Source organism: Dicentrarchus labrax, unplaced genomic scaffold, assembly GCF_905237075.1.
Source record: "Dicentrarchus labrax unplaced genomic scaffold, dlabrax2021, whole genome shotgun sequence".
Taxonomy (NCBI): domain Eukaryota; kingdom Metazoa; phylum Chordata; class Actinopteri; family Moronidae; genus Dicentrarchus; species Dicentrarchus labrax.
In genome coordinates, this window is record NW_026136711.1 from 5,644,955 (window position 1) to 5,670,540 (window position 25,586).

The following is a 25,586-nucleotide window of genomic DNA, read 5'->3' on the forward strand; positions in this document are numbered from 1 at the left end:
TGTAAGCGAATGATAAAGTATTTTTGTTTCTAATTGCATGGTTTGACCACTATGTAAAATCGGCTTCAAATCCCAGTGCTCTTCCTGGGGCCTTAAGATTTTGGAATGACTTGAAGGATGCAGGCTTCCCCTTGTGGCAATTCAAAATAAATCAGTACAGGACTCTACTCTAGTGAGCTAGGCAGCTTTTTGAAGTCAAGCCATGTGACGATCTTGATGATCATCCTGATCCCTGATTATTCCCATAATGCAAATTCACCACCATAAACTTATTGGATAGTTTTTATTCACGATGCAGGATAATATTGTATATTGTCCCTACTGTCTAAACAAGAGTACAAAAAATGATATTTTTTTTAAGTTAACAGTGTAGAGCCATTACAGGTAAATCTACTGTGGCTGTGTAATCCAGTAACTCATTGTAGGGCTCATTTTAATGTTACATTTTAAACATTTAGATAAATATTGAGGTTAATTGAATAAATTGTAAGACCAAGATTTGCATAAAGATGAACGAGTGTGTGAATGAATGTTAGCTCTCTGTTACTGCAGGACTTACAGAAGATAGAGGATCGTCTGAGAGGAAGACAGCTGCCACGGCCAAATCTCTTGGCTCTGGAGGTAACAAGTTGTTGTTACGGTAGCTGAAAGAGGATTCTAAATTATTGTTCCACTTGTGGCAATTATCAGTCTAAGATCTTGTGGCATGAATAAGAAGCCTTTTTCTTTTCAAAATAAAGCTTGGTGTGCAATGGTGTAAAATAAATATTTATAGATTTTCTTACAAGAGATACGGTTTACAGACCAACGCTGCTTTTGGCAGTTTTAAAGCATCAATGTAGCTGATAGAGTGAAGTATTAAGGCCTCATTCCTCCATTATCACCAGCATTTAAAGCTTCACATTAACACCACTTCAGCAAATTAAAATACCTTTATGTGAGATTCTAAAATAGAATATCACTTAAGCACCATAATTACAAATCATGTATATTTAATGTGAGTGCTGACTATTTTCTAAAGCAGTTTCTTTTAGACTGAATAACCTGCATGATAGAGTCAGACGTGGTGACTTTTTAACGGTAAGCTTTATCTCGTTTTTTTGTTCTAGACAAGATATTGGGTGTCTGTGGAAGAGTCCATCCCGGCCTGGGAGCACTTCCTCTTGGCTAAAGGTCCACATCCTACTGATGGTCCAGGACAGCCACCCAGGAGAGCTAAACAGAAACCCAGCATAGCTAAAGACCAGGGTCTGCCTCCTCGCCCAAAAGCCAGGACTGCTCGATAGGTGAGCGGTGGTGGTGGTGGTGATGGTGCCACTGTAGTCTGAAACATAGCTTTGATGGTCACATTCCAATACCCCGTTGACCGCTCTCCAGACCAGGGGTGGACACAGGTTGGGGAATCGGAGGCTTTGGTGAACAGGATGGAAAATGCTTCAGTGATGCCAACATTTAAACATTATTTAACCGACTCACCAAAACGAGTGAAAGAAAAATAGTAAATCATTTTAACAATATTTGAGCCCTTCACTCAGATTGCTCACTCAGAACTCAAATGTTAGTAAGTCAAGCAGCGTGGTACGACACTTGACAGACATGGAACGGATAAGCACTGCTTTTTCATTTGGCAGTCAAGCTGTTTGAACCAGACGCAAAGCGGAACGGACTTGCAACACTCTTTTGGTGTTTTTTCTATTGACTGACGAAAAACAGCCAAGTGCGGAGTTTCCCATGAACGCTGACCTACCCATCTACCTGTAAATAATTTGAGACCCTTTATCAGAACCTCCATCATTAAAAAATGAAGAGGAAAACTAGATTCAAGTATGTCAATACTAGACCTACTGGTAAATGATAGGAATTTGTGAGCAAGTGCTGTCCTGTATTGTCAGAAAACTCCTGGAAAGGTCCTGGAAAATAATTTTTCTTAAAGTGTAAACCCCAACATTCCAATGTCAATCTTCCATCATGTACACTGATCTTAATTATTGCATAGTTTAATGAGTTTGTAAAGGAGAATTAGGCTTCTGTGTGTTTTAGCCCACACAGTCTATAAATAGCTGTTAATATTTAAAACTATTATAATAAAGGACTAAGTGCAGTCCATTTACCACATACCTCAAGCAGACGTGAATAAAAAGAGAATTATCTTCAGTTCAACTCATAGACAATACATTCACTTTAAGGTTTATCAAGAGAGGCTGCAATGATGGTTAAAGTGTCAATAGATAAAAAAAAGATATGTGGTCTAAAGATCCTTTATTATTATAGTTTTAAATAGGCTAATATAAGCGCATATAAAGCCTTTCTAGTCTTCCGACCACTTCCGACACTACGTGCCACATTAACCCTTTCACACACATTCACTCAGCGATGGCAAAGTCCATCAAACAGAAACTAACTCATTCATTCATATTCACACACCGATGCACAGTAGTGTTCAGTATCCTGCTCAAGCACACTTCGACATGCAGTGGGGGGAGCGGGGATCGAACCAACACCTCTGCCGTTCCTGCAGTGTAGCATACTGTACTCGGCCACACACAACCTCATAGCTGAGCGTGCACACACACATTGATTTCGAGCATGTGGGGGTGGCAGTGGTACAGACATGCAGGTTTCTTTATCTTTATGCTGGCATTGTTTTGAAGCAAAAGCTAGTGGTCATAAAATGTTCACAGAGAAATGCAACTATTTTATTCAAAGCAAAAGTAGCCGGCTAGACTTCAATCAGCAGTTGGCTGTTCAGCAGCCAGTGCTTATGGGAAGCTCTGGTCTCCTGTATCAGAAGGGCATGCTCCTTCTATACAGAGACATCATATACTGAAATATGTTTGCAACTGATAGCTGCTATTAATTTCAGTAATGGTAAATGGACCTGTACTTGTATAGTGCCTTTCTAGATCTTCTGATCAATCAGAAGATCTAGACTACATGGCACATTCACCCTTTCACACACATTCACTCAGTGATGGCAAAGTCCATTGAACAGAAACTAACTCATTCATACACATTCACACACCGATGCACGGCATCTGGAGCAATTTGGGGTTCAGTATCTTGCTCAAGGATACTTCGACATGTGGCACCAGCCGGGGATCGATCAACAACAGGAGTGATAAAAAAAAGAAGATATTGTAGTTGCCAAAAGTTATTATAGTTACCTAAAACAAAACTGAAAACTAAAACTAAGTGTGAACAAAACATTTTAGTTTACTGAAATCTAAAAACTACACTTTAGAATAAGAACCAAAACTAACGAACAATAACATGTATTAACAAAACTAACTCAAAGAAAATATATCTGGAAACGTCCTTAGTTTTTGTCAATTTGGTCAAATTTGTCAACACAACAAGCGTTGGTGCATCCGTTTATTGAGACTGTGAGTCAATGTGTTTGTATTGTAATACCTATTCTGAACTTCATAAATCTTGCCCCTGACAAATATTACAATGGAAAAAACTAATAAATTGAACTGAAACAAGCAAACCCACCCTGGAAACTAACTGAAACTAAACTGAACTTAAAACAAAAATAAAAACTACTGGAAAACACACAAACTATAATAACTCTGGTTGTTGCCTCTAATGATCTCAGTCATTCACTCCCATGGTGTTTGTATTGAAAGCAAAATGTTGATGTTGTGGGAGCAGAACAACTCGCAGAATAACCTCACACTGTGTCCATCTTGACAGTAAGGTGTTGTCTTGGTCTGCTGACCTCCTGAATAGAGGTTTTCTTTATGTTTGCAGCATTATATCAGAACCACTAGAGGGAGCCAGTGTCATAGATAAGTGTCTGGTGAAGCCCCGTCTATCTGTAGTTTTTTCACAACAGACTTATCCTGTAGGGTCCATAAACAACTCTGATTCTGCTAAAATTCAGTTTGGACAGTCAGGGCTCAACTAGTAGCCTGATAATCAGACTGGATTACTGTTTTGGTTTTACTTGGATTATTCATTGCGTATTTGAAATGCCAGAAAAATCTGAGATGTGAGCAGCGACTCCAAGGTCTGCTGCCTGTCTTCATAAATAAAACTTCTCAATTATCCACCAGTTGTGTCTACATATTGTGATAAGAATAAAAACATTTTCTGATATATGATATGGCAAAATATCTGATCAGATTACATACAAATATCTAAAGATATAAATACAAACCTTTTTGTTTTTATTGTTAATTTGGACAATAGAAATTGTACAATATGATCTGCAAGCCTTAGAGGTCAATTCAGGCTCTTCACATTATTTTATAAATGTCAAATCACCATATCACATTCCAGTGTGAACAGGTCGTGGTCCTGAACTGACCCGCATGACAAATCGATCTAGAATAGATAGAGAGTGACATAAAAGCCACATGGATGCTGACATGACTGTTCACACTTTGGTAAAAAAAAAAATCCGACCTGTATTTGATCTAGGACTACATATGAAAGTGGCTAGAATCAGAATTTGAAAAGATCCATGTGATTGGTGCTGTTCACACTGTCATGAAAAAAACAGACCTGAGTGACAAATGAGCAAAAAAATCTGATTTGGGCCAACATAGCCTTTGAGAGTCTATTCTCAAAAGAATCTATTTTGTAAATTTGTTACATAACATCGTTTATATTAAACAATTAAACTAATTTTATCTGTGCATATATATAGTCTTGAAATAAATTAGACTTTGGTATTAAAATGGGGTACATTGGTAAATTTGTCTGTGGCCCTCCAGCTGTATGAGGCCTCGGTTTTGTCAGTTTGTCAGCAGCTATGCCTATGCAGTATGACTGCTTCCATTCATGGGGTTACAGGGGGTCACAACAACAACACATCACGTATTTTCTGTGGCTGATTTAATCAAAGTTGTGTGTGGATGTACAGAACAGAGACATGGGCCGCAGCGACGGAGGACTCAGAGGAACGTTCCACCAAATTGTCACCAAATGCCAAAAAACAACACCTGCTTCTTCAGTGCCAGGGTGGAGGAAGGAAGACCTCCACACCCCTCACTTTTACCTCCTCTCTTTGCGCCACCAGAGATGGCACCCCCTCCCTCTCTTTAACCCCTAATTGTTGGTGATCAGACCTGCGCCCAGCTGACACGGAGTGGCGGCTTGACAAACGCAATCATCCGGACAGACAGGGTTGAAGTGGCCGGTGGTTGGCAGCTGCCCCAGCTCCTCAGCTGGGGCCCCAGCCCTGCAGGCCCTCGGGGCGGTTCAACTTGCCACCGGCCGCCACTGACTGGACCAGTCTGGACTGATACGGGCTCGTGGTGGGGTGCTGGTTTAGTGAAGGGGCAGGATGGGGGGCAAGTGCTTGTGAGGTCAAGGCCAGGATTCAAGGAAGGTCTGGGTGGGGGAGGTAGTAGGGCTCTGTGTTCAATCATGGGTGACAGGATTGGTTGGTGGGAGGGGGAGAGGGGGGATGATGAAGATGTGATGTAGCAAATTATCTAAAGGGGTTTTGAAGAGCACGATCTGGAGCCCTTCCAAATGACTAGCCCTGCATTATGTATTCTAATGGCCGAGGCCCCAGGGTGCTGGAGGCCGAGTCGGGGCTGTTGTCAGTGACCAGACCTCCGTTCCCCCCCTGCCAGCCAGCACCAACAACAATGACCCTTCAGACAACAGCCCAGCTCTCCTCCAGCCCTCCTCCGTCTCTGGTGGCGTGGCGTGAATCTGGAGCCATGCGATTATGCAACGCGGTTCGGCTATTGAGAGTCCACTGAGAGCCCTGACAGATAATTGGCCGAGCCCAAAGCCGCGCAAATGGTTAAGTGTCGACTCCAGTTGATTGGATAATGGGTAATTGCACGCTGCATTTCATTCAGTGATATGCTGCGGGTATAGTAGGGGCAAGTGAAGGGGAGGGAAAGAATGGAGGAGGGAAAATATTTTGGCGTGCTGCTTTTTTTTTCTGCAGCCTGTTATTTCACACTTCGAGTCTGTTGCATTTGTTTGGATCTCGCCTGGAGAGATCACAGATTTGTATCAACTGCTGATGCCATTTAAATTGCAAATTACATTTTTTATTGTTAAAGATTTCCATTTTTCCTTTCTCAGTTTCCGAGTTCAGATTTTACAGATCAGGGCAGCGACTGAATGTTGTGCCTAGTGGCGCTGTTTGAGGCTTCCCTCTGACCCTGTGTGAGCTTGTAAGTCCCAAGTCTCTCCTTTGATCATGGCATGTCACCTCTACTTAAGAGCCTGAGCTGCCGGCTCTTTGTCTTTTCCTTCACAGAGGCCTTGACTGTTGTCATGTTGTCTCACATTAAATAGAAGGCTTCACGTTGTACACTAAGAGGAAGCAACACTGGCCTTAAGGTAGCCTGGCCTGGCTCCCCGTTGACTGCACAGGCACGAGTGTAACATTTCCTCTTTAAAAACCCCTCGCCTCACTCGTGTCTCTAATCACAGACCTCTCTGCTCTCCTATAGCTCCTTCCAATAGAATTGTTTTATTTTTTTAAATTTTTTTTATTTTGTGCACTTAAACAGAACCAGCTTTCTGGAGCTAATGTGAAAATTCTTCCCCGGCTGGAATAATACTCAAGCTGCATTATTGCTCTTATAGAGGAGCCCAGTGGGGGGATTGTGCTGGCTGAATTCCACTTCAGTCACTGTATTGATTGTGCTTCCACAGATGTCTTTCTGCCGTCGCCTGGTAAAGTCAGAATGTGCGGTGCTATTCATATCGACTGATGGATTAAGTGGGCAGCTGAAAGGACACGTATGAATTTTGTGTTTGTGTACTTGTGCCTTTTGTTGATATTGATTCCACCTGGGCATGGGTTCACACATGGCACCAGTGTGTTGTGTTTGATTCTTAATGAAGTCCTTTATCACGCTCTAATCAGTTTATTATCACACAGTCCAGTCAAAGCAAACATTTCAATTGGTTACTTACTTACATACTTGCATACAGATAATAACTCTGTGTATAGCAGCAGACCAAAAACAGACACACTGTAAAAAAATCTTTAAGTTTTAGGACAGAGAGGGACGTCTATTCAAACTTGTGCCTGTTTTGTCACACTGGCTTGTTTCCCACATTAAATTAAGGACCATACAGTTTGTGCACAAGCATATATCAGCAAGCATACATCTAATCATTTGAATTTTAGGCCTTAAATAAGATTTTGACATTGATTGTATTAATGAAGTTAAGTTACTTGTATAGTGCTGGTTTTGTCACTCTATTTTAAATGGGTTTTTGAGAAAAATGTGTACTGATCATGCTTAACAACTACAAAATAACATTAAACCAATACTGTCATTCTTTCATATCCTTTGTACTTTGTTTTAGGCAGGTAGTCAATCGGTCTTAAATTGCATTTATAATTGTCTTAACAATGAAATAAGTGAACCTGTTGAAACTTGCAGAAACCCTGATATGTTCAAGTATATATTCTTACTTTAGAGTAAGTCAAGTTCTCTTTTGTGTGACCAGTTGCTCTGTCAGTGGGTAGGTAGTCACATTGTATTTTTGAACTCTGTAGAGGCTTTTCACACTCATTTTGCAGTTGCAAATTGGACATATTTAGACACACTTTCAACAGTGTCTGTGGAATATATCCATGTATTAATTTTGATTTAAAATCTTATTAGTATTAGTATTCTGTCTGTTTGACTTGTAACATTAATGACTAGACCATTACTAGTACTGGTTTATAAAAAGTATATCAATATGAGTGCAGTATCCCTGGGAATTCCTCTCACAGACCTGCCGTTAACATATTTTTACCAGTTATTTGCCCTAACCATACCTCTGTTCAGTTCAATTCAATTTTATTTGTATAGCGCCAATTCATAACAGAAGTTATCTCAGGACACTTTTCAAATAGAGCAGGTCTAGACCGGACTCCTTATAACATTATTTACAGAGACCCAACAGTACCACCATGAGCAAGACCTTGGTGACGGGGGCAAGGAAAAACTGCCTGTTGCCCTGCACAGTAGAACATTTTTGGCTCTCAACATAAAAAACGTGGTCACGGAGCTGATCAGGGGTTTTTCAGAATCGTCTAATACCAACGTTGTGTCTGTCGGCAGAGTTGATCTAAAAGCACAAACTTTAGCAGCTTTAGCAATATGGAGTCCTTCCACTTCAACTTGCTTTGGTACTTTGCTTTAAATTGAGAAATAAACTGTCATATGTAAAGATGAAGTGTTTTGTCAATTAGTTGATGACTGACTTGGAAAAATAATCCATAATAGGGCTGTTACGATATCATATTTTAACTATATGGTTATTGTAACTAAAAGAATTCACAATAACAGTATTATAGCAATATCTATGCAACATTAGAAACTAATAGTAACACTATCAGTCAGTGTATCTGTAACTTTTATTTTGTCTCTTGTTTTGGCAAATTACTATGTTGGTGTGGGAACCATGAAGCAAGAACAGAAAGAAACAAATGATTTAATATTAATGAGATAACATTTCTTTTTCAAATATCAAAGTTATCGTCAATATCAGTATATCTCCATACCCATAATCCATGAACTAATACATGATCGTAAACTTAACACTGTTGGGTACTGTAGATCAAACTACAGCAGTTTGTAAGTATGTGTTTGAAACTGTTTGAATGTGGCTAAAACTATTAAAAAAAAAATGTCCTCGATTTGATTAAAGCTGCAGTAGGTAACTTTTATAAAAATAACATTTTGTCATTGGGTTGACCCATGGCATCTGTAGATATAAAAGACTCATTCTAAGGTAACGAAAAGGTGATTATACACTAATGAAAACATACCTATGAATATTATATTCTATTTCTACCATTAGATCCTCCTAAATGTTACACACTGGACCTTTTAAACGTACATACTTGTATTTCTTGACATAATTCTTTTTTCTATTTAAGGTTGAAAATGATGAATCCAGCTGACCTTAGTGTGACATGGATCTACAGACGGTGGTCTCACTACTTGAGTTCATCTTAGTCAGGCTCCTTTTGGCTTAACCTGGCTAAACTAAACATCAGTGATCATAGATAAACTGTCGCCCAAAGGTTGTGAATCCCAGGGTTTTACAAGACAATATAGAGTTTATTCTCAGGAACAAGAACAACATTTTTTAAGAGAATAATAAGAGATCAGACTAAACCAGAGAAAGTAAGGATGCAGTAAGTAAGTAAGTAAGAATTGGCAAGGTAAAAAGTAAATCTACTCCACTGAGATTAAACCTTAGAACCATAAACTGACAAGTCTAACTGTAGGCTGTTTGAATTTCACACATCACTCTCCTCAGCCCTCTCAGCATTACTTAAGCATGCAAGGAAAAGCATGAACACATGCTTTTACTGTCATTTAGCTTTACAGCGAAGGCTCATCCTGTAGTGATCTCAGCTTGTCATGTAGCACTACGTAGGGTTCCATTCAGTCTGAGGGGGTCTTTTAATTGTGTGAGCCAGCAGAGTGGTTCATCATTAACACAGTGGCCTGAAGTGAAGGAGGAGAGGACGTTTCCCAGCAGGGCCAGGTCAGGTCAAAGGGATTAGCCATGGCACCGGACATCCCCAAATCAACTGATCCTCCCTAACAATGACACGCTGCTTTAATGCCACTAGAAAAGAGCCGAGTGCAGCTCATTGGTTTGTAGAAGCGGAGGATCAAATTGATTTGCTTGTAATTAACCAAACAAAGAGATACATATTTGAACAGATTGTGTTGATTTTTGTGGGCATAATTTTATGCAGTTTTTGATTGTTTGTTTGCACAACAGTTGGTTTTCACTGATAAATGGGACATTATTAGTGTTTAATTTTGCTGAGGTGTCCAGAGCACGTCCAAAAATGCTTATTTTGTTATAGCACGCAGTACACACAAAATTGTCTCTGAATCCCAAAATGGCTACTCGAGCCAGTGTCATCAAGGTCTGACATGATTACATATCCAATACACATGCTTTATTCTCTTTACATATACATTTTAACAGAATGACCCATATTCAGTTTCTGTGCTTTATTGTTAACTAAAACAATTTAAACTTCAAAAAATATTTGATTTCAGTATAGTTAAGTATTTGTTAAGGTTACGGGTAGAATAAGTTAATTTTACCAATTCCATTCAGTTAATTGAACTTAAATAAGTATAATTATATCACAGTCACATGCAGCATTTCTACAAATGTATTGTTTAAATGTATCTAAATAAAGTAAGACATTGTCTTTATACAAAAGTTACCACTTAGGTTGAATTTAAGTTGAATGCAAATTATAAAAAAAAAAAAAAAGTCATGGAAACCTACTGTAGTTATGTCATCAATACTTATACTATACTGCACAAATTTAAGTTCACTAAAACAGTTATTACTTCAAAAATTCATTTTTGAGTTGGGTTTAATTCATGGGATTGACTTCAGATTCTCTGGGGAATTAAGTTATATTATCTTACTTAATTTATTAAACAAAGGTTTTCCAGTGTTACACTAATAACTTGCTTTTGATTAACCGATTAATCTGTAGAGTCTAATAAAGGTCACAATAGATTTCTCAAACATGGGTACAAATGAGAGGTAAAAAAAACACTACACTAAATCACTACAGGTTTCCTTTAATTTTTTCTAACATCAACGATTATTCGATTAAACAATTAGTTGTCAATTCTAACATTAATTAACAATTATTTTGCTAATATAATATTAGTCATTTTTAAATAAAAATATCCAAATTCTCTGACTTCAACTTCTGAAATGTGAATATTTTCTGGTTTCTTTAATCTTAATATATTTGGGTTGTGGACCAAACAAGACATTTGAAGATGGGCTTTGGTAATGTGTTTCACCATTTTATGGACCAAACAACTAATTCATTAATTGAGAAAAAGTTCAGTAGAGTAATCGATAGTGAAAATAGTCCTTAGTGGCAGACCAGATAGATGCAGCGATGGAATGGACGGATGGATGGAGGTCAGGAGAGTGGAGTCTGACAACAGATCAGTGATGAGAGCTCCCTCCCTGCTCAGTTCCCAGCAGCCCACCACTTTCCCTCCCAGCCACAAAGCACCTTCGCCCAGCCTGCTGTGCCCTTGACATGCCAAGGCAGGCGGGCGGGCACATCCCAGGGACAAGCTGCTCGCCGCTGTCTTTAAGACATTCTGATTAGGTTTCGGTGGAGAAAGGCTCGGGGTTGACTTTGTAAAAGAATCTAAATGAGGTGCGAGTGAATGCCGCGGCTGTTCCATTTTAATCTGTGTGTTCGGCTGCTTCTTGAGTGGCTCATTTCCATGCATCACACCGTGGATTCCTCGGTGCTGAGCCCCGGCACATTTAGGGACTTTCTGGTTATGGTTTTAAGCCAAATCAGGGTCAATAACAGCATTTCCTTCAGTAAACAGTATGTCAAATTTTCTCTTTATAAGAAATGTAGCGTACATGTGTTTTTAAAAATCACATCTTTCTAAACTCAGTTGTGGCCCTCTGCGTCCTCCATCCTTTCAACGGCTTCTCATTTAAAGCAGGAATAGAGCCAAAGAGCGACGAGAAGCCACTGCTCATTAACCCCTCAGTACTTCACAATGAATTCTGGAGGCTCATTGTGCCAAAGGGCCAGTGCTTCCCTAACGAGGGCCGAGTGAGGGGGGTGAGGGGCTCCTTTAACATCAGGGCCAGTCCAAGCCTTTTAGATTCCTAAACAGAATTTAATCTCAGTATTAAGTTTGCAAATCTGCTGCTTGGCAGAACAATAGGCAAATACAATGAAACTGCTGTGAAACTAAATGTCCTCTTCATCATTTGCCCTTTATACAAAGTGCAAATAGAACGATTATGTACAACACTCTTAAAACAAGATTCCAACATGTCATTCTTTTCATATTTTTCAGATGTTATGTCTGTAACAAATGAACAATCTAACAATGCAAGAATATTCTCTTTTCTTTCTTTCTTTCTTTCTTTTGTCTGTCATCACACCTTTCCAACATCTGGACCAGTCCATATCACTTAAATTTTTACTTGAGTGTTTTTTTTACACAAGTATCTATAATTCTACATGAGTAAAGAATGTGTGTACTTTTTCCATTTCTGATTATCAGACATAAAAAAATATTAATACAGAGGGTTTGTTCAAAATTTGAATGTGATACAATTACTAATTACCTGTCAGAAAATGTAATCAGTATCCTTATCCAAGTATGACAATATTAAAGTAACTTGTTACTTTTGGACTACCTCCACACCAAATATGCAAATAAGAAAAGAGTAAAGAAATAATGTAGTGTATTCTATACAACAACAGAACTTAAACTTAGAAAATAAAATGGAAACCAAAATACGTCCTTTGGTCTGTATTTTGAAATTGTAATCCTGCTAATAATCCCTAATTTTACTAAGTATAGACTAACTGTCATCTGATTCTCCCCAAGCGTGATCACTGACTTGCATTGCTGTTTAAAAACCTCCAACAGGCAGGACGGACAGGCAGCTTTTGTTTGTCCTTTAACAGCTTGTGTATGTGCTGATTCCAGATCAGCTGAATCCTCTTTGTGTTTTTTTCTTCTTCTCTGCTTTATTGTATGTCCAATTCTTGTAAACATTTTTAATTTGTTGACATTGAAATTTCATTTTATTGAATAAAGTTGTGCGGCTCATTATAATGACTTACGGAATCTTCCATACATCATAGAGCCTAACAGGTAATGTTCTCAGACGTTGTGGGAACGTGGTGTGGCAGCAGGGACACACACTGTCACCCCCCCCGTAAAGAAGAGAAAGCTGCCAGCGCGGGGACGCTTTAATTGGAATTTCATGTGGGCTAAACTGAGGGGAAACTGATGTAAGTTAACATTTGGTAGACTTAATTGGTCCCTTTCTCTCCCTCCTCCTCGATCGGGCACTTAACGGGCCGCTCCCGAGGCTTCCCCGCTAATCTCCCATTTACAATCAATTCAGTCGGCCAGACAAAAAAAGTCCGCCTTTCTCTCTCTTTTCTTCTCTTCCTGTCTCAAACGAACTTCTTTGTGGCCCGTAAATTGCCTGAATCCCCGGCGATCCCCCCGGTGGCGGAGGGAGCGAAAGAAAGATAGTCCTCATGTTGTTGACAGCCGATTAGCGCGCGCTCCCGCTCCTCCCTCCCTCCCCCCCTCCCTCTAATCTCCTGCACCGCGGGGACGCGCCTTTAATTAAAGCTCCAGTTCGTCAATTAACGTGTTTGTGGATGTTGAGGCGGTTGCTCAGATGTTGGAGAGAGAGGTGCACAGAAAAGGGCAACCTGCGCGCCTTTAGCTTGTTTACCACTCCGACATTGTTGTTCATGTCCCGCAGCCCGCAGGCTCCGCACTCTGCTGCGTGTGTGTGTTTGCTGTTTCTCAACACACACACACACACACACGGCGTTGGATAAAAGTGAAAGTGGGAATTGTTGGGTCTCTGTAAATAATTGTATAAGGAATACGGTCTGGACCTGCTCTATTTGTGTCATGAGTTAACTTCTGTTATTATTTCATACAAATAAAATTTAATTGGAAAATTGTATTGAATGGAAGTTAAACCATGTCGATCATTTTGGACCTTCCTTGTCAAGTGGATGGGACTCAAATTATATTAGCTATAAATGTTTTGTCTCTCCTGGATTTTGTGACATTTTCAGAATCATTTTTGGAGGATTGTCTGTCTTAAATGTTGATGATTTTACACCAGCTTTTCAAAAACATTGCAGTGCATATTGTGATGTTTTTAGGCATTTTCTTGTAGGCTATAATTAATTAAAAATCAAAGGCAGCTTGTTCCAGTGAGAATAAAATTGCTTCCAGTTTGGTGACATATAGCTCAATGTTTTGTGTGGGGGGACTGCTGTGATTGGTCAAATATTGTGAAAAGTTGCGGTGATTGGACAAAATAAAAATAAAAGAAGTCATATTTGCTGAAACTTTCACTATATCCTGACAGTAGAACATAATGATCTGTAAAAAAAAATCAGGTTCCTCTGGGTCCTAAAGTGCTCCTAATGACATTTACAAGAATCCACAGCACCTGAGCGAAAACAACCAAGGTTGGAAGCTTGAACATAGTTGATTTTTGTGTCTCAACAATCCGTCTTTCCTGGCATTATCTGTCAGATTATATGTCTCATGTACTACTCTCATAATATAGTGAAAATTTCAATAAATATGACAAAAATATGACAACTAACGTACTTACTTAAAAGAAAACCTACTGCAGCGTTCATTTCTCAGATCTGATTGGTTGTTTTTGTTCGCGACTTCCTGGACAGAATGAACGCTATTTGAATGAAAATGTCCACATAGACACAAACATTGCAGAACTTTGGATGACATGCTCCAGAGGAATGTGTGAAAATGGACAGGGTGTACACCAAGGTCATGTCTTTGGTCCCTTGTGATTTTAGAGGTTTAATGACCTAAGGGAAGAGTGTGGGCCTACATTTTGTATTCTTCACCAAAATTTACAACATCTCCAGTGCATGCTATTATGCTAGCTAACGTATATAGTTTCAACATATAATAAAATAGAGATTGGACGAGCAATCATCACAGGCCTTTAACAAAAAGAAGAAAATAAAAATGTAATGGAATAGTGTTTTATACTTTATTTATAGTTGTATAGCTATCTTATAGATAGCTACTGACTAGTTTACCAAAAAATGTCAAATTGCATCATTTTTAATTTAGTGTGAGTTTTTCTTTAAAAAACAACAACTAAGGCTATCAGCTCTGAAAGGGCCCAGCTCTCTCTAAGCCCCCCCCCCCCACACACACACACACACACACACACACACAGGCCACACTGCCTGCTCCCTGTTTATATTTACACCCCTGACATTTACACACACTCTCTATGTGCAATTCTTTAGCAGATTCCGGTATTTTTGAGGGGATTGCAGCTCTATCCTGGGCCCAATGTTTCTTAAATCCCAGCCAACTGGCAAATGCATCTCATCTTTATCACTTCATCTACCTTGTATCTCCAGATTGATGAGTTGAACAGCCTTGTTGCAGCTTCATTCGTTCAGGTTTAGATGCTTTCAGCTTTTGTTAACTATAAGAGATATTTTAATTTGAATGATTTGCTGCTACAATAACATGCCAGGAACAGTAGCCGACATATTGCCTTTATTTGAAACCTTGCGTCCTTCAGTCTGTTTTATTAAAGTTCGGTGGATTTTCCTTCAGCTGTCTGTGTCTATGGCGCACACTGATGAAATAGGTGAGCAGGGCATTCATCTGGCAATATTAGCACTGCCAGGCTTCTGCAGGCCCGGTCGGCCCGGCTGAGCGCTAATTGGCTGTTAATAGAAAGAGCGCCATTTGGGAGCACGGATCTGCCTCTCGACAGAATGTGTGCAGGGATAATATTGTTCCAGGAGGCGTGAGGAGAATAACTTGTGGTCTATTAAAGCGGAGGCCCAGATGAGGAGCTGCGGCCTGAGTGCTCCATTATCTCCTGTTCTGATGAGCGGCTCCGGATGCGACGGCAGCCCCCCCCCTCTCACCCCCCATTTCCTCATTTAAGCCTCCCCGAGCCGTTTAGCTGGTTAATGTAATTCGCTTTCAAGGGCCCATGTTATCTCTGATCATTTGCGCTATTACGCCGGAGTCAAGTGTAAATGCTGCATTATTAAGATCGTGTCTGTCAATAAATGGTGAAGCAAAGTGGCTGCAGAGCATACAGCGGAGCCAGACTGAGTCTATATGTGGGTTTCTAACAACACTTCAAAATAAAACACCTACAAAGTTTAGCAGACAGATGCCTCTGCAGTAATATGCAGGCTGGGATATATGCCTTAATACTGTTAGTGGACCACATGGAGGGAATCATATTTCAAATGATCCTGTTACTGATGCTGTCATTAGCCTAAAATATGTTTGGTTTTTTAAATGCAGAGTCTATATCTGTGATATGTCTATTTAAACAACTGTAAGCTCATCTGGCACTGTGTGATATAGGCCTATAGGCTAATAGTAGATTAATGGCCCTGAGGTTTAAAACACAGCAACAAATCTAAAAAAACACAAAATAAACCAACAAGACAAAAACAAAATGACATCAAACAAATCAGTTGAACAAATAAGAAAACAATTCACAAAAAACAAATCAAAAATATATTGTAGTGCTTCAGTAAGCAAAAAATCTCACCCTTGAAAACATTTCTAAACTTAGTCAGTACAAGTGTGGTCATATTATTCAGTTTTATTTTCAAATGCCTTCAAAAAATGGAAACCACATGGCTCAAACATTCAGTTTTCATTATAAGTTATAACTTATTTATTCACATTAACATTTTTTTTCTGTGAAATACACAACATGGTAATGATTCACATTTTAAATAACATTCTTTATTCCATAACCTATTATTTACAGTTCCATTGTGGAGACAGATGAGTTATCCCATGTATGTACCTGCAACGCAGGAAAAAAATGTATATGGGCAGAAAAAAATCCCTATAATATTCCTACAGTGTGAAGTGTAAGGTGATGTACCTTCTGGTCTGTTTCTGTATTCCCTACAGTGTCACTGCTGGGATTACCACAGTTCTCTTAAGGGATCGTGCCCAATTTTATTGGACCACACCTTCTCTCTGGACTTTCAAAAACTGCTCAGCGTGGCTACAAATGCAGGACAAAGGCCAGTCTTTCTGAGGCCTTGCAGCTCGAGGTGGAAAATGAAAACTTGCCGTGGGGGGAATTAGCAGCCTGCCTCAGCTCTGCAGCTCTCTGGAGGCCTCTGTGGCCGCAGAGAAGACGTTATCGTGCAGCTTTCTGATGTGTTTCTTCAAGTCAAAGTTGCGGCAGAAGCCCTTGCCACAGGTGGCGCAGGTGAAGGGCTTCTTGTCATTGTGCGTGTGCATGTGGAAGGTCAGGTTGTAGATCTGATGGAAGGCCTTGTTGCAGATGGAGCACTTGTACTGCTTTTCCCCGCTGTGAGTTAGCTTGTGGTTCTTGTAGTTTCCTGGGAAATTGTAAAAAGGGAATAATGCATCAGAGGAAGCAAGGGGTTGATGAAACAGAAACATAACATGTTGTAACATTTATTCTGACCAGCAATTCAAGCAGCAGAATGAAGAAGTCAGAACCAGCTGTTTGGAGCAACTTCCAAACCTTTCAGCACTGAATGTAACCTGAGTGTGAATAACATCACATCGAAACAGGAAAACAACTTCCTGTGACTTCAAGTGTAAATGACATTTCATAACATATACAATTTATTGAGTAAGAATGTGTGAAAATTAATGAAATAATAGCTGACTGAACACAAGTCTCTTTCATCTGTAACACAGAATCAAAATGTGAATTAATAAAGCACTAAACAGAACAGCAGCCTGAGTAATGCCAGCATGGGATAGAACAGGGCTGCCCAAGGTGGGGCCAGGTTAAATGTGGCCCACAAGATATTTATAAAAAAAACAAATTATGAATTTAAAGTAGAAAAATATGTGTTTATGCTGTTTTATTGTTTGTGTAAAAATGCTCCTTAAATATGAAGGGTCCTTATTTATTAATATTATTAATTGGTGGGCAGAGTAAGTCAGACAATTAAGGAAAGATGGGATCCTTGTACCATTTTGCACCTCAATACAATACAATAGTATACAGTACAAAATGTGTTTGCTTTTGGCCCGTGGTCCTCCTTTCAGTTTCAGTTTCAGCCCTCCAAGGGAAATAATGTATGCATGATAAGAAGTCAGCCTTATTTTTCTTGAAATCACTGAAAAACAACAAGCATGTGGATTATTTTAATAATCCCTGTATGCATCCTAGTTTTGTGACTTTGTCTAAAGCCAAAATACATCAGAACAAAAGCAGCTTGATTAAAAAAAACAACTAAATGGAATGGCAGATTGGTGATTTATCCACAGTTGAAATAACTAAGCGAGGGATGATTTCTTACAGTGGTTGAAGGAAAGCAGGAGGGGAAAGTAAGACAGTGTGCTATTTACTGGGAATCTTGCAAGAAACTGAGGATGAAAGAGGCCTCTTTTTTTCCTCCTCTTTTCTCTTCCCTGCCAAGGTCAGCAGTTCATTGTGAAGTTAGAGCCTCCTCAGTCCCTCTGCTCTGCCCAGCCTTCATTAATCAGGGTTTTGTGTGTCGGAGTCAAGAAGTTGTCAAACTTTGTCAGAATCAAGCACAGCGACAACTCAACGAAAGAAAAAAGCCCCCGATTCCTTAACTTTGCCGGGGTCTCGCAGCTGACCCAGAGCAAATGCTGCCGTCTTGAAGGGAGAATTAGTCTGTGTAAAGTGACATGTCCTATTTCCACTGATCGCTTCACACTCATCGGTGGGCCCTGCAATTATTTCCCCTTTCATTACCCTCACAGATAACAGAGAGCAGCAGCATATGGTGCTGCTTCTGCTGCTGATCATATTTGTGTCAGCAGCCGACAAACCCCAAACTCTGAGGATTCCTTCACAGGGAACAAACACTGGTTCCACACAGAGAGGGTTTAATCCAAAGCTCTGCAGGGCTGCACCCTCTCAACAATAACAGAGTGGAAACTGCTTCCTCATGCCAAATGAAGCAGTGAAATGACTGCACATAATACCCTATATTCTCTCAAATCTATGCAGGAAGATAAGACCGCAACTAGTTAGTAGCACCCAGCAACATTGTAGGAAGACACTTATCAAAATAAATGGGCCAAAAATGGCAGGTAATGCCTAAGCTAAATGAGCCACTGTGATTAGTCCTGCAATTTTTATTTTACTAAAAGAAATACGTTTTTTTTTTCACATGTTCTCGGTGCGGGGATTTTCTAAAAACTGTCGTTATATTACAACAGGAGGATGATCGATAGGATAGCAAGAAAGAAAAACGACTCTTGAAAGACGCTGATTAGGGTCGGAAATAGATCAGAACAAAAAGTCACCAAACGGAGATTTTTTTTCTCGTTTTATGAATATTTTTTAGGATGCAGTACGGTCACAGTCCTATTTTTGGAATAGAATACACATTTAATAGCCGACAAAAATCGACTAGAAAAGCCTGTCAGAAGTGTATTTTGAATTCTATTTCTTATTTTTAAAGACGACATCAGGGTGCGTTATTTACCTTTCTGGTGGAACCCTTTCCCGCAGAACTCGCAGACGAACGGTTTGTACCCGGCGTGGATCCGTACGTGAGTGTTGAGCGTGGAGCTTCTGTTAAACGCCTTCCCGCACTGGTTGCATTTGTGAGGCTTTTCCTGAAACATTAAACACGAGTTTAAACCAAAAGTTGAATTTTTAAAGTGGGATAAAGGAAATAAAAAAAATACGTGTGTGCGCAGTGTCTCACCTGCGTGTGGATGATCTTGTGTCTGCACAGCGTGCTGGCCTGCCGGAATCCTTTCCCGCACACTTTGCACACGAAGGGCCGGGCCCCGGTGTGCACCGGCATGTGTCTGGTCAGATTGTAATGAGCGTTAAAAACCTGCGGAGGAGCAGAGGAACACCGGAGATGTTAACGGGAATAATTGTGACTGCAACGGCAGAGATGTTCGAGTGAGAGTGCCTCAGAAATAAATCTGCTCTCATTTATCCTCTGGAATTTAATCACATTTACTAATTGTTTACTTAGTTATTTGTTTTGTAGGGCATTTTTTCGTTTTAATGTCAAACACTGGTAGCCTATACCTTTTATTTTGAAAAATATAATTTACTTTAAAATGTTTCATCTCAATTTTAACATTGATATTCGCATTTAAATATATCTATCTCTCTCTATATATATATATATAGATACACATATATATATATATATATAAACATGTTTTAATAGCCTTACCTTTCCACACACTTCACACGTGAAGTTTTTGGGTTTCCCGTCCGCCGCGCTGCTGCCGCTGCTGCCGAGTTTGCTGTGCGTCTTGACGCCGCTCTTCTCGGCGCTCAGGCCGTGGTTCTCTTTCACTATCTGGTCCAGCTGCCCCGGCAGATGTTCTTTGTGTGGGTACTGAGGTGTGGGCAGCTTGTCGGTGCCCACCCCGGCCAGTTTGGCGTTCTCCAGCAGCAAGAGCCTGTGGTGCGCCGACAGAGAGGCCTGGGCCTGCGGGCTGGAGAACCAGTGTCCGGCCAGCAGCTCCGACTGCTGGTACGCAGAGTCCAGGTAGTTGAGATAGTAGAGCGAGCCGCCGCTGGGCACGGCCACGGCCTGGTGGATGACCTGCGGTTTCACCACCCTGCTCCCCGACGTCAGCAGCGGCTGTTTCATGCCCGGCTCCGCTTTGCCGCACATGCCGCAGTTCCCTTTGCACGGAGCGGCTGCGGAACCGCAAAAAGTCCCCCTGAAACTGGCTCTCCACAGCTCCGAGTAGTTCATCAGCGCCTTGGCTTGGAGGTCGTAGCTGAAGGGCTGCAGCGGGATCATGCAGGGGATCGGGGAGCAGAGCCCGAGCAGCTTCTTCCCCTCTGCCCGCTCCTCCGCGCTCCCCTTCGGCTCCGAGCTCTTGGACATGATCCGGTCTATGGAGAAGGCCAGGGTCTTGGGAGCCGCGGACGGTCCGGTCCTACCGCAGGACATCACCGTCTCCAGAGAGGCAGAACTTGCCATTTTTTCCTGTTGTTGTTGTTTTTATTTTTACAGCAACTTGGTGTGAGCAACTCCCGGTATAGTCCGAACCGCTCCTCCAGCTGCCCCGCGTCCTTTTCACTCTCCTGAGCTCCCAGCAGAAAAGACAAGAGGACACATCAGTTTAATAAGCACCTTGCTGTCACAGTGTCACGCATTTGCATTCAAATGGCCATCCCCCCTGCAACAATAGCATCCAGGGGTGATGGATTAATGCTCATTAACTAGTGCACACAAAATTAACAGGACATTACAGAGCTCGTTAGGGAGGAGGAGGAGGAAGAAGAGGGTAGAGGAGGAAGAAAAGATCAAAATGTTGTAGTCGGCGCTCCGAGAGCATAAAGTTGAGTCTGTGTTGGAGTTTACCTCTTTAATGGTCGGATGGGTGTGGAGAAACCAGCAGACTGCTCTCTGTCACATGTTGGCAGCGCCCGCCCCTCCTCAGCGCGGATCACTTGTCTCCTGACATCAGCGGGCACCCAAACTCTTAACTGGGTGACAGGGAGACGCCCTCATCACCCTGCACGCCCTCAGAAAAAAAATCTACAGAAGGCGCCGACACGGGTTCCATATGTCATCTGCAACATAAATATGAAACCATTTCCCTCTAGAAAATAGGTGAACACATTATCATAATAGTGTTTTCATCATTAAAGACAGAGCTGTGTGTAAGCCTACCGCTTTCATTCGTTAACTACACACTCATCTTTTTTCCACTTCGGGACATTTTTGCAGGAGAAAGCTGCTAATCCTCGGAGATGGGATCCCTCCTTCTTTCCACGCCGGCTTATATACTTACTTACTATTTGTATAAATTCGAGGACGTCCAATTTCCACCTGTTTAAGAGCACAGGCTCCCTTAGGATCCTATTAAACGTTGTTCCTCCATCCCTCCATTCAAAAGAAGCAATTTTCCAGAGCGATTCAAGGCTCAACTGAGCGCAGGGAAGGAGAGAAAAAAACACAAGCTCTTTCACTTTTAGCCACTAAAGCACTGCGTGAACCTGGTTTTGTGTTTTTTTTCTCCCCCCTGAAATAGAGGGACGGATTAAAGAGGGAAAGAGGGAAAAGAAAAGACTTAGCTGGACAGAGGTATACAAGGACAAATGAAAAGAGAGGCTTTTTTTCCTCTCTCTCTCTAAAGAGGCATACAAGAAGTTTGCTGGAATCCACAGTGTTGTGTGGGAGTTACAATGAGCAGCAGCCTCTCTTCTGCTCGCTACAAGCACCGCGTTCAATTCATGTGTTTGCGTTTTACCTGAGGGAGAGGAGGGGAGAGGAGGGAGAGGAGGGAGAGCTCATGCAACGCGCCCGGCAAAGAAGAGGGAGGGCGGGAAATAAAGGGGCAATATGAGGAAATAAAAATCTTCTCATAATGAATATAGCACTGCCTCTATGTAGCTCTGTCATGATGTAACATATTTGTTTTAATGACATTATTATTGGTTCTGAAAATATGTCAGATTGTAATACACACTGTTGGGAAGTAATAATAATGAATTCATTAATTACTCATCACTCCTTTTAAGTAATATTATTGCTTTATTTATTACTCTCTGACAATTAATTGAGACTGACGACGACAAGTAATAATATTACTTTTTGAAAGGGTAATGAGTAATGAAAAAATAAAAATAAAATGAAAAACAAATAAATAAAATACATGTTTTTTTCTTATTTGACAGGAGTTTTCTTTTAGTAGCTAACCCAACACTGGTGACACCTTATGTCAATTATGTGTGGGTTTTTTTTTTACCATTCACATATATCCATGTGGTCATTTTATCATCAATATCAAAATACTGTTATGTCACAGTACAGAAGAGGGTTATCTGAAGTTAGAATTTTGGACCAAAATCCATCTTTTATTAACATTATTAACATTGGATGTCTTCTTAAATCAACATTTATAAATAACTGCTGCCACAGGGATTTTTCACATTCTGGGAACACAAAACTGGTTCTTATTAATGGTTTCTAACTAAAAACAAATGTTTTTACTACTTATAACCTTTAAGGATTATATTATTAAAAAGCAATAGGAAGAAATATCCATGACAGGGAGATTCTTGGAGCCTGTGTTTGAGGTTATATGAATGTCATAATTCAAAATCAACTTCTTCTAGTTTTATGCTGCTATTTGGTCAAATATGTAGATCCCTCAGCAGTCTATTAACGCTGTCAGAACATTTTACTGAAGAGGAACATTGAATGAGACAAATATAGGCCTAGACACACACACACACACATACGGGGTGTGACGTGATCTTACTATAAGGGCACTGTCATGTTTGTTCATCCACAGTCACTTTACAGGCTTAAAACTATCTAAAGTATAGCATCTATTTCTGATTTCTCTCACAATTATTTTTTTATTCTTTATGGGATTTTTTTATCTTTTAAACTCATTTTCCATGTGAATTGTCCCCATGTAAATACCATCTATGTCTTTATTAAGTTACATCAGACTCTTAGAGTGAACTATTCAAATCCAAGGCCTAATGTTTGTTTTTTTTTCCATGTATAGCATCCCATCAAATGGAAATAAACCACCGCTTCTGCATTATTTTATTATAAACACATTTTTATCTTTGAACTTTGCAACCAGAATTGAAAATAATGGTCTGTGAGCTGACATAAAATGCACACACCAGCAGAGTTTCAGGGCGCTATATGCAGTCTGTCTGTTGACCAGTCCGTCAAAGATTTTGTGGGCTCTCACAGCAGCTTTTCTAAAAAGTTGCGATGTTTTTAAGCATTTATTTGCAATGAAAACATTTTTGCAAAAATAGTTGTGATTTTTTTGTGTAATTCATTAAAAGCTAAAGCAGCTTGCTCCAGTTGGAACAAAATTGCTAGTTTGGTGAAGTACAGATCAACATTTTGTGCAGGGGACTGCTATGATTGGTGGAACTCACGGGAAACTACAATGAGAAAAGTTGCAGTGAAAATTGTGCTGAATTCACAGGGACTGGTTGAATTTGCATTAGTCGTGATCTTTCTGGAGAGACTGCTTGAATTAAATGTGTCAGTGTCTCTGTTTATTTCATTCTTAATGCATATTTTGTAGAATGCTTTAGATATTGCAAATATTTCTAGTGAAACGTAACTTTTGTGTTGGTAATATCACAGTTTTGACAGAAAACCAGCCCTGCTGAGCGGAATTCATGATCATGATGGTCCATTCTACACTAGGTGGAGGAAGGTGAAGGTTTACCTCAAGCCTTATAGACTATAGCCATACTTAGCCCAGCATGCTGCCGGACTACAACACTAGTTTTCCTGTTAATAACCTTAAAAAACATCCCTTCTCTGTTTTGTTTCACACCTGCATCTCAGCAGGGAAGGATTAATGCCTGTTGTCTCTGTGCTACTCATATGCAAATAGGGTAAAAATACACTAATTTGAGTTTATTCAGGCACAATTGCCGGCTCATCCACACAATAAACATTCATCCTATTGCTGTAACCCAGGCCCCTCTATTCAGCTCTAACAGCAATTAGCTCACGCATTGATTTAAGGGACTCTTGCTTGTTGCCTGCAGGCATGCAAGGGTCACAAATACTGGCTGGATGTGGCAAACCTGGTTTTAGTTTTCAGTGCTACATGTTTTTTAACAATTAAACAATAACAGTTCCAGATACCACACTTGGAGCCAATGGTTGTAGTTTTTTTACAAGCTTATAGTATGGATCAAGAGTCTTCATTGATCTATCCACAGTAGACCCACAGTCTCTGAGGTCAGTGTGGGTTTTCCAAAAAATAAAAAAGTTGGTCTCATTGTGAAAATCAGTTAACCTTATTCCCTCCAGACCTTGGTTATGCATTGCAATGTGGGATTTTTGTTAGATTGTATGAATTTTTAGGGCATAAATGTTGTTCTCGGAATGCAAACATTTGAATAAAATGTCAGAAAGTAAATATAGTGGACTAGGTAGCAAATAGGGAGTGATTTCAGACACTGCTGTACTCTATACTGCACTGTATTAACATCCAACTACTTCCTGCTAGCACTATATGCTGACTTCAGATTAGGCTGTTTTTCTGTGGGTGGAATTTTTCATCACTCTCTGTAGTCCCCAGGCAGTATTAACCTCTTCAAGATTCATTCAGCTGATAATTGTAGCTTTTCCCACATTTGACGTTTCTTACATACAAGTTTCTAATTAAATAATAAGAGACTGTAATATACTCCCAGCAGCTGCAAAAAGTATAATTCCTGCTTACTGCTTTCTGGAGTCCTCTTGGAGGTTGTGTTCCTGGCTGGTTCCCCACAGTTTATTGGCGGACAGTCTGCGCAGTCACAACAAATGATGCCCAAACAGAGTCTGTGCGTACACCCTGTGATTGTGGAATCTATGTGACACGGACCCCAGTGGCCCCTTACGTACTCACAGAAGCAGAAAGAATAATACATGCTTAAGACTGCACTGTGTGGTGTGACTGGATCCAATCCAGTCCAATCCAACTTTATTTGTTAAGCACTTTAAAAACAACCAAAGTTGAAAGTGCTGTACAGGAGAATAAATAAGACATCATAAATGTAAACAGTGATGGTGATGATGAAGACCACTGTGTGGAATATAGACAGTGATGGCGATAACACTGGAAAGTTCCTGTGGCAGATAACATGGACGAAGTCCGACGGCGATGAGCTCGATGTCCGGGCTGCACACACGCTCTTTCACACAGACGTTCCCGGCGTTACACCACCTGTTGTTTGTGAACAGATAAATGGATGTAGAAATAGAGGTTCTGGAAATGTTTCAGTAGTGGTGGCACAGTGGCAGTATTCATTATTGAATTGAATTCAATTTTATTTGTAAAGGGCAATATCATAACATTAATTATTTCAGGACACTGTTCAAAACTGAGACCCAACAGTTCTCACTATTCACTAAGAAATTCATGGAACACATGTATAGATGTTTTTCCACATAAAACATTCTAACAGGTCACAGTAGGAAATGCTCAGGTGGAAATAATAAAATGAGTGATGGCTGCATTCCATTTAGCTTCTCAGGGGCCTGGTATTGTGCATTCTGGCTCACTGTGAGGCTGCCACGACTTAATACTTGAACA

The 25,586-nt window shown here is 40.3% G+C and overlaps 2 protein-coding genes across 5 annotated transcripts in view; one reads left to right on the top strand and one right to left on the bottom strand.

The window, feature by feature from the left end:
- cunh3orf14 (chromosome unknown C3orf14 homolog) overlaps positions 1 to 25,586 on the top strand; it is a 69,979-nt gene that overhangs the window by 6,522 nt on the left and 37,871 nt on the right. The window contains exons 3-5 of one of the 3 annotated variants that reach the window (XM_051415075.1): positions 553 to 621; positions 1,110 to 1,286; positions 8,864 to 9,663. In XM_051415075.1, the coding sequence (XP_051271035.1) occupies positions 553 to 621; positions 1,110 to 1,286 (246 nt within the window). In that variant the 3' untranslated portion in view covers positions 8,864 to 9,663. Of the gene's footprint in view, positions 1 to 552; positions 622 to 1,109; positions 1,287 to 4,870; positions 7,275 to 8,863; positions 9,664 to 25,586 lie in introns of those variants that run through there. The other 2 variants (XM_051415074.1, XM_051415077.1) reach the window with 2 other exon arrangements.
- fezf2 (FEZ family zinc finger 2) lies at positions 16,124 to 20,967 on the bottom strand. 2 transcript variants are annotated; one of them, XM_051415017.1, is made up of 5 exons: positions 20,870 to 20,967; positions 19,721 to 20,589; positions 19,232 to 19,366; positions 19,007 to 19,139; positions 16,124 to 16,906 (listed from the first exon to the last, which is right to left on the bottom strand). In XM_051415017.1, exons 2-5 carry the CDS (start codon positions 20,483 to 20,485, stop codon positions 16,656 to 16,658), a joined length of 1,284 nt encoding a protein of 427 aa, XP_051270977.1. In that variant the 5' UTR covers positions 20,486 to 20,589; positions 20,870 to 20,967; the 3' UTR covers positions 16,124 to 16,655. The 2 variants fall into 2 exon arrangements, with proteins under 2 accessions (XP_051270977.1, XP_051270976.1); XM_051415016.1 differs by lacking the exon at positions 20,870 to 20,967 and having other exon boundaries at positions 19,721 to 20,863.

Excerpts from the sequence above, each read along its gene's own strand:
- fezf2 (XM_051415017.1), bottom strand. The coding sequence starts at position 20,485 with ATGGCAAGTTCTGCCTCTCTGGAGACGGTGATGTCCTGCGGTAGGACC. Across the intron at positions 19,367-19,720 it reads CGTGTGAAGTGTGTGGAAAG|GTTTTTAACGCTCATTACAA; the intron begins GTAAGGCTATTA and ends GCTCCTCCGCAG. Across the intron at positions 16,907-19,006 it reads GAAAGGGTTCCACCAGAAAG|GAAACTACAAGAACCACAAG; the intron begins GTAAATAACGCA and ends ACAATTTCCCAG.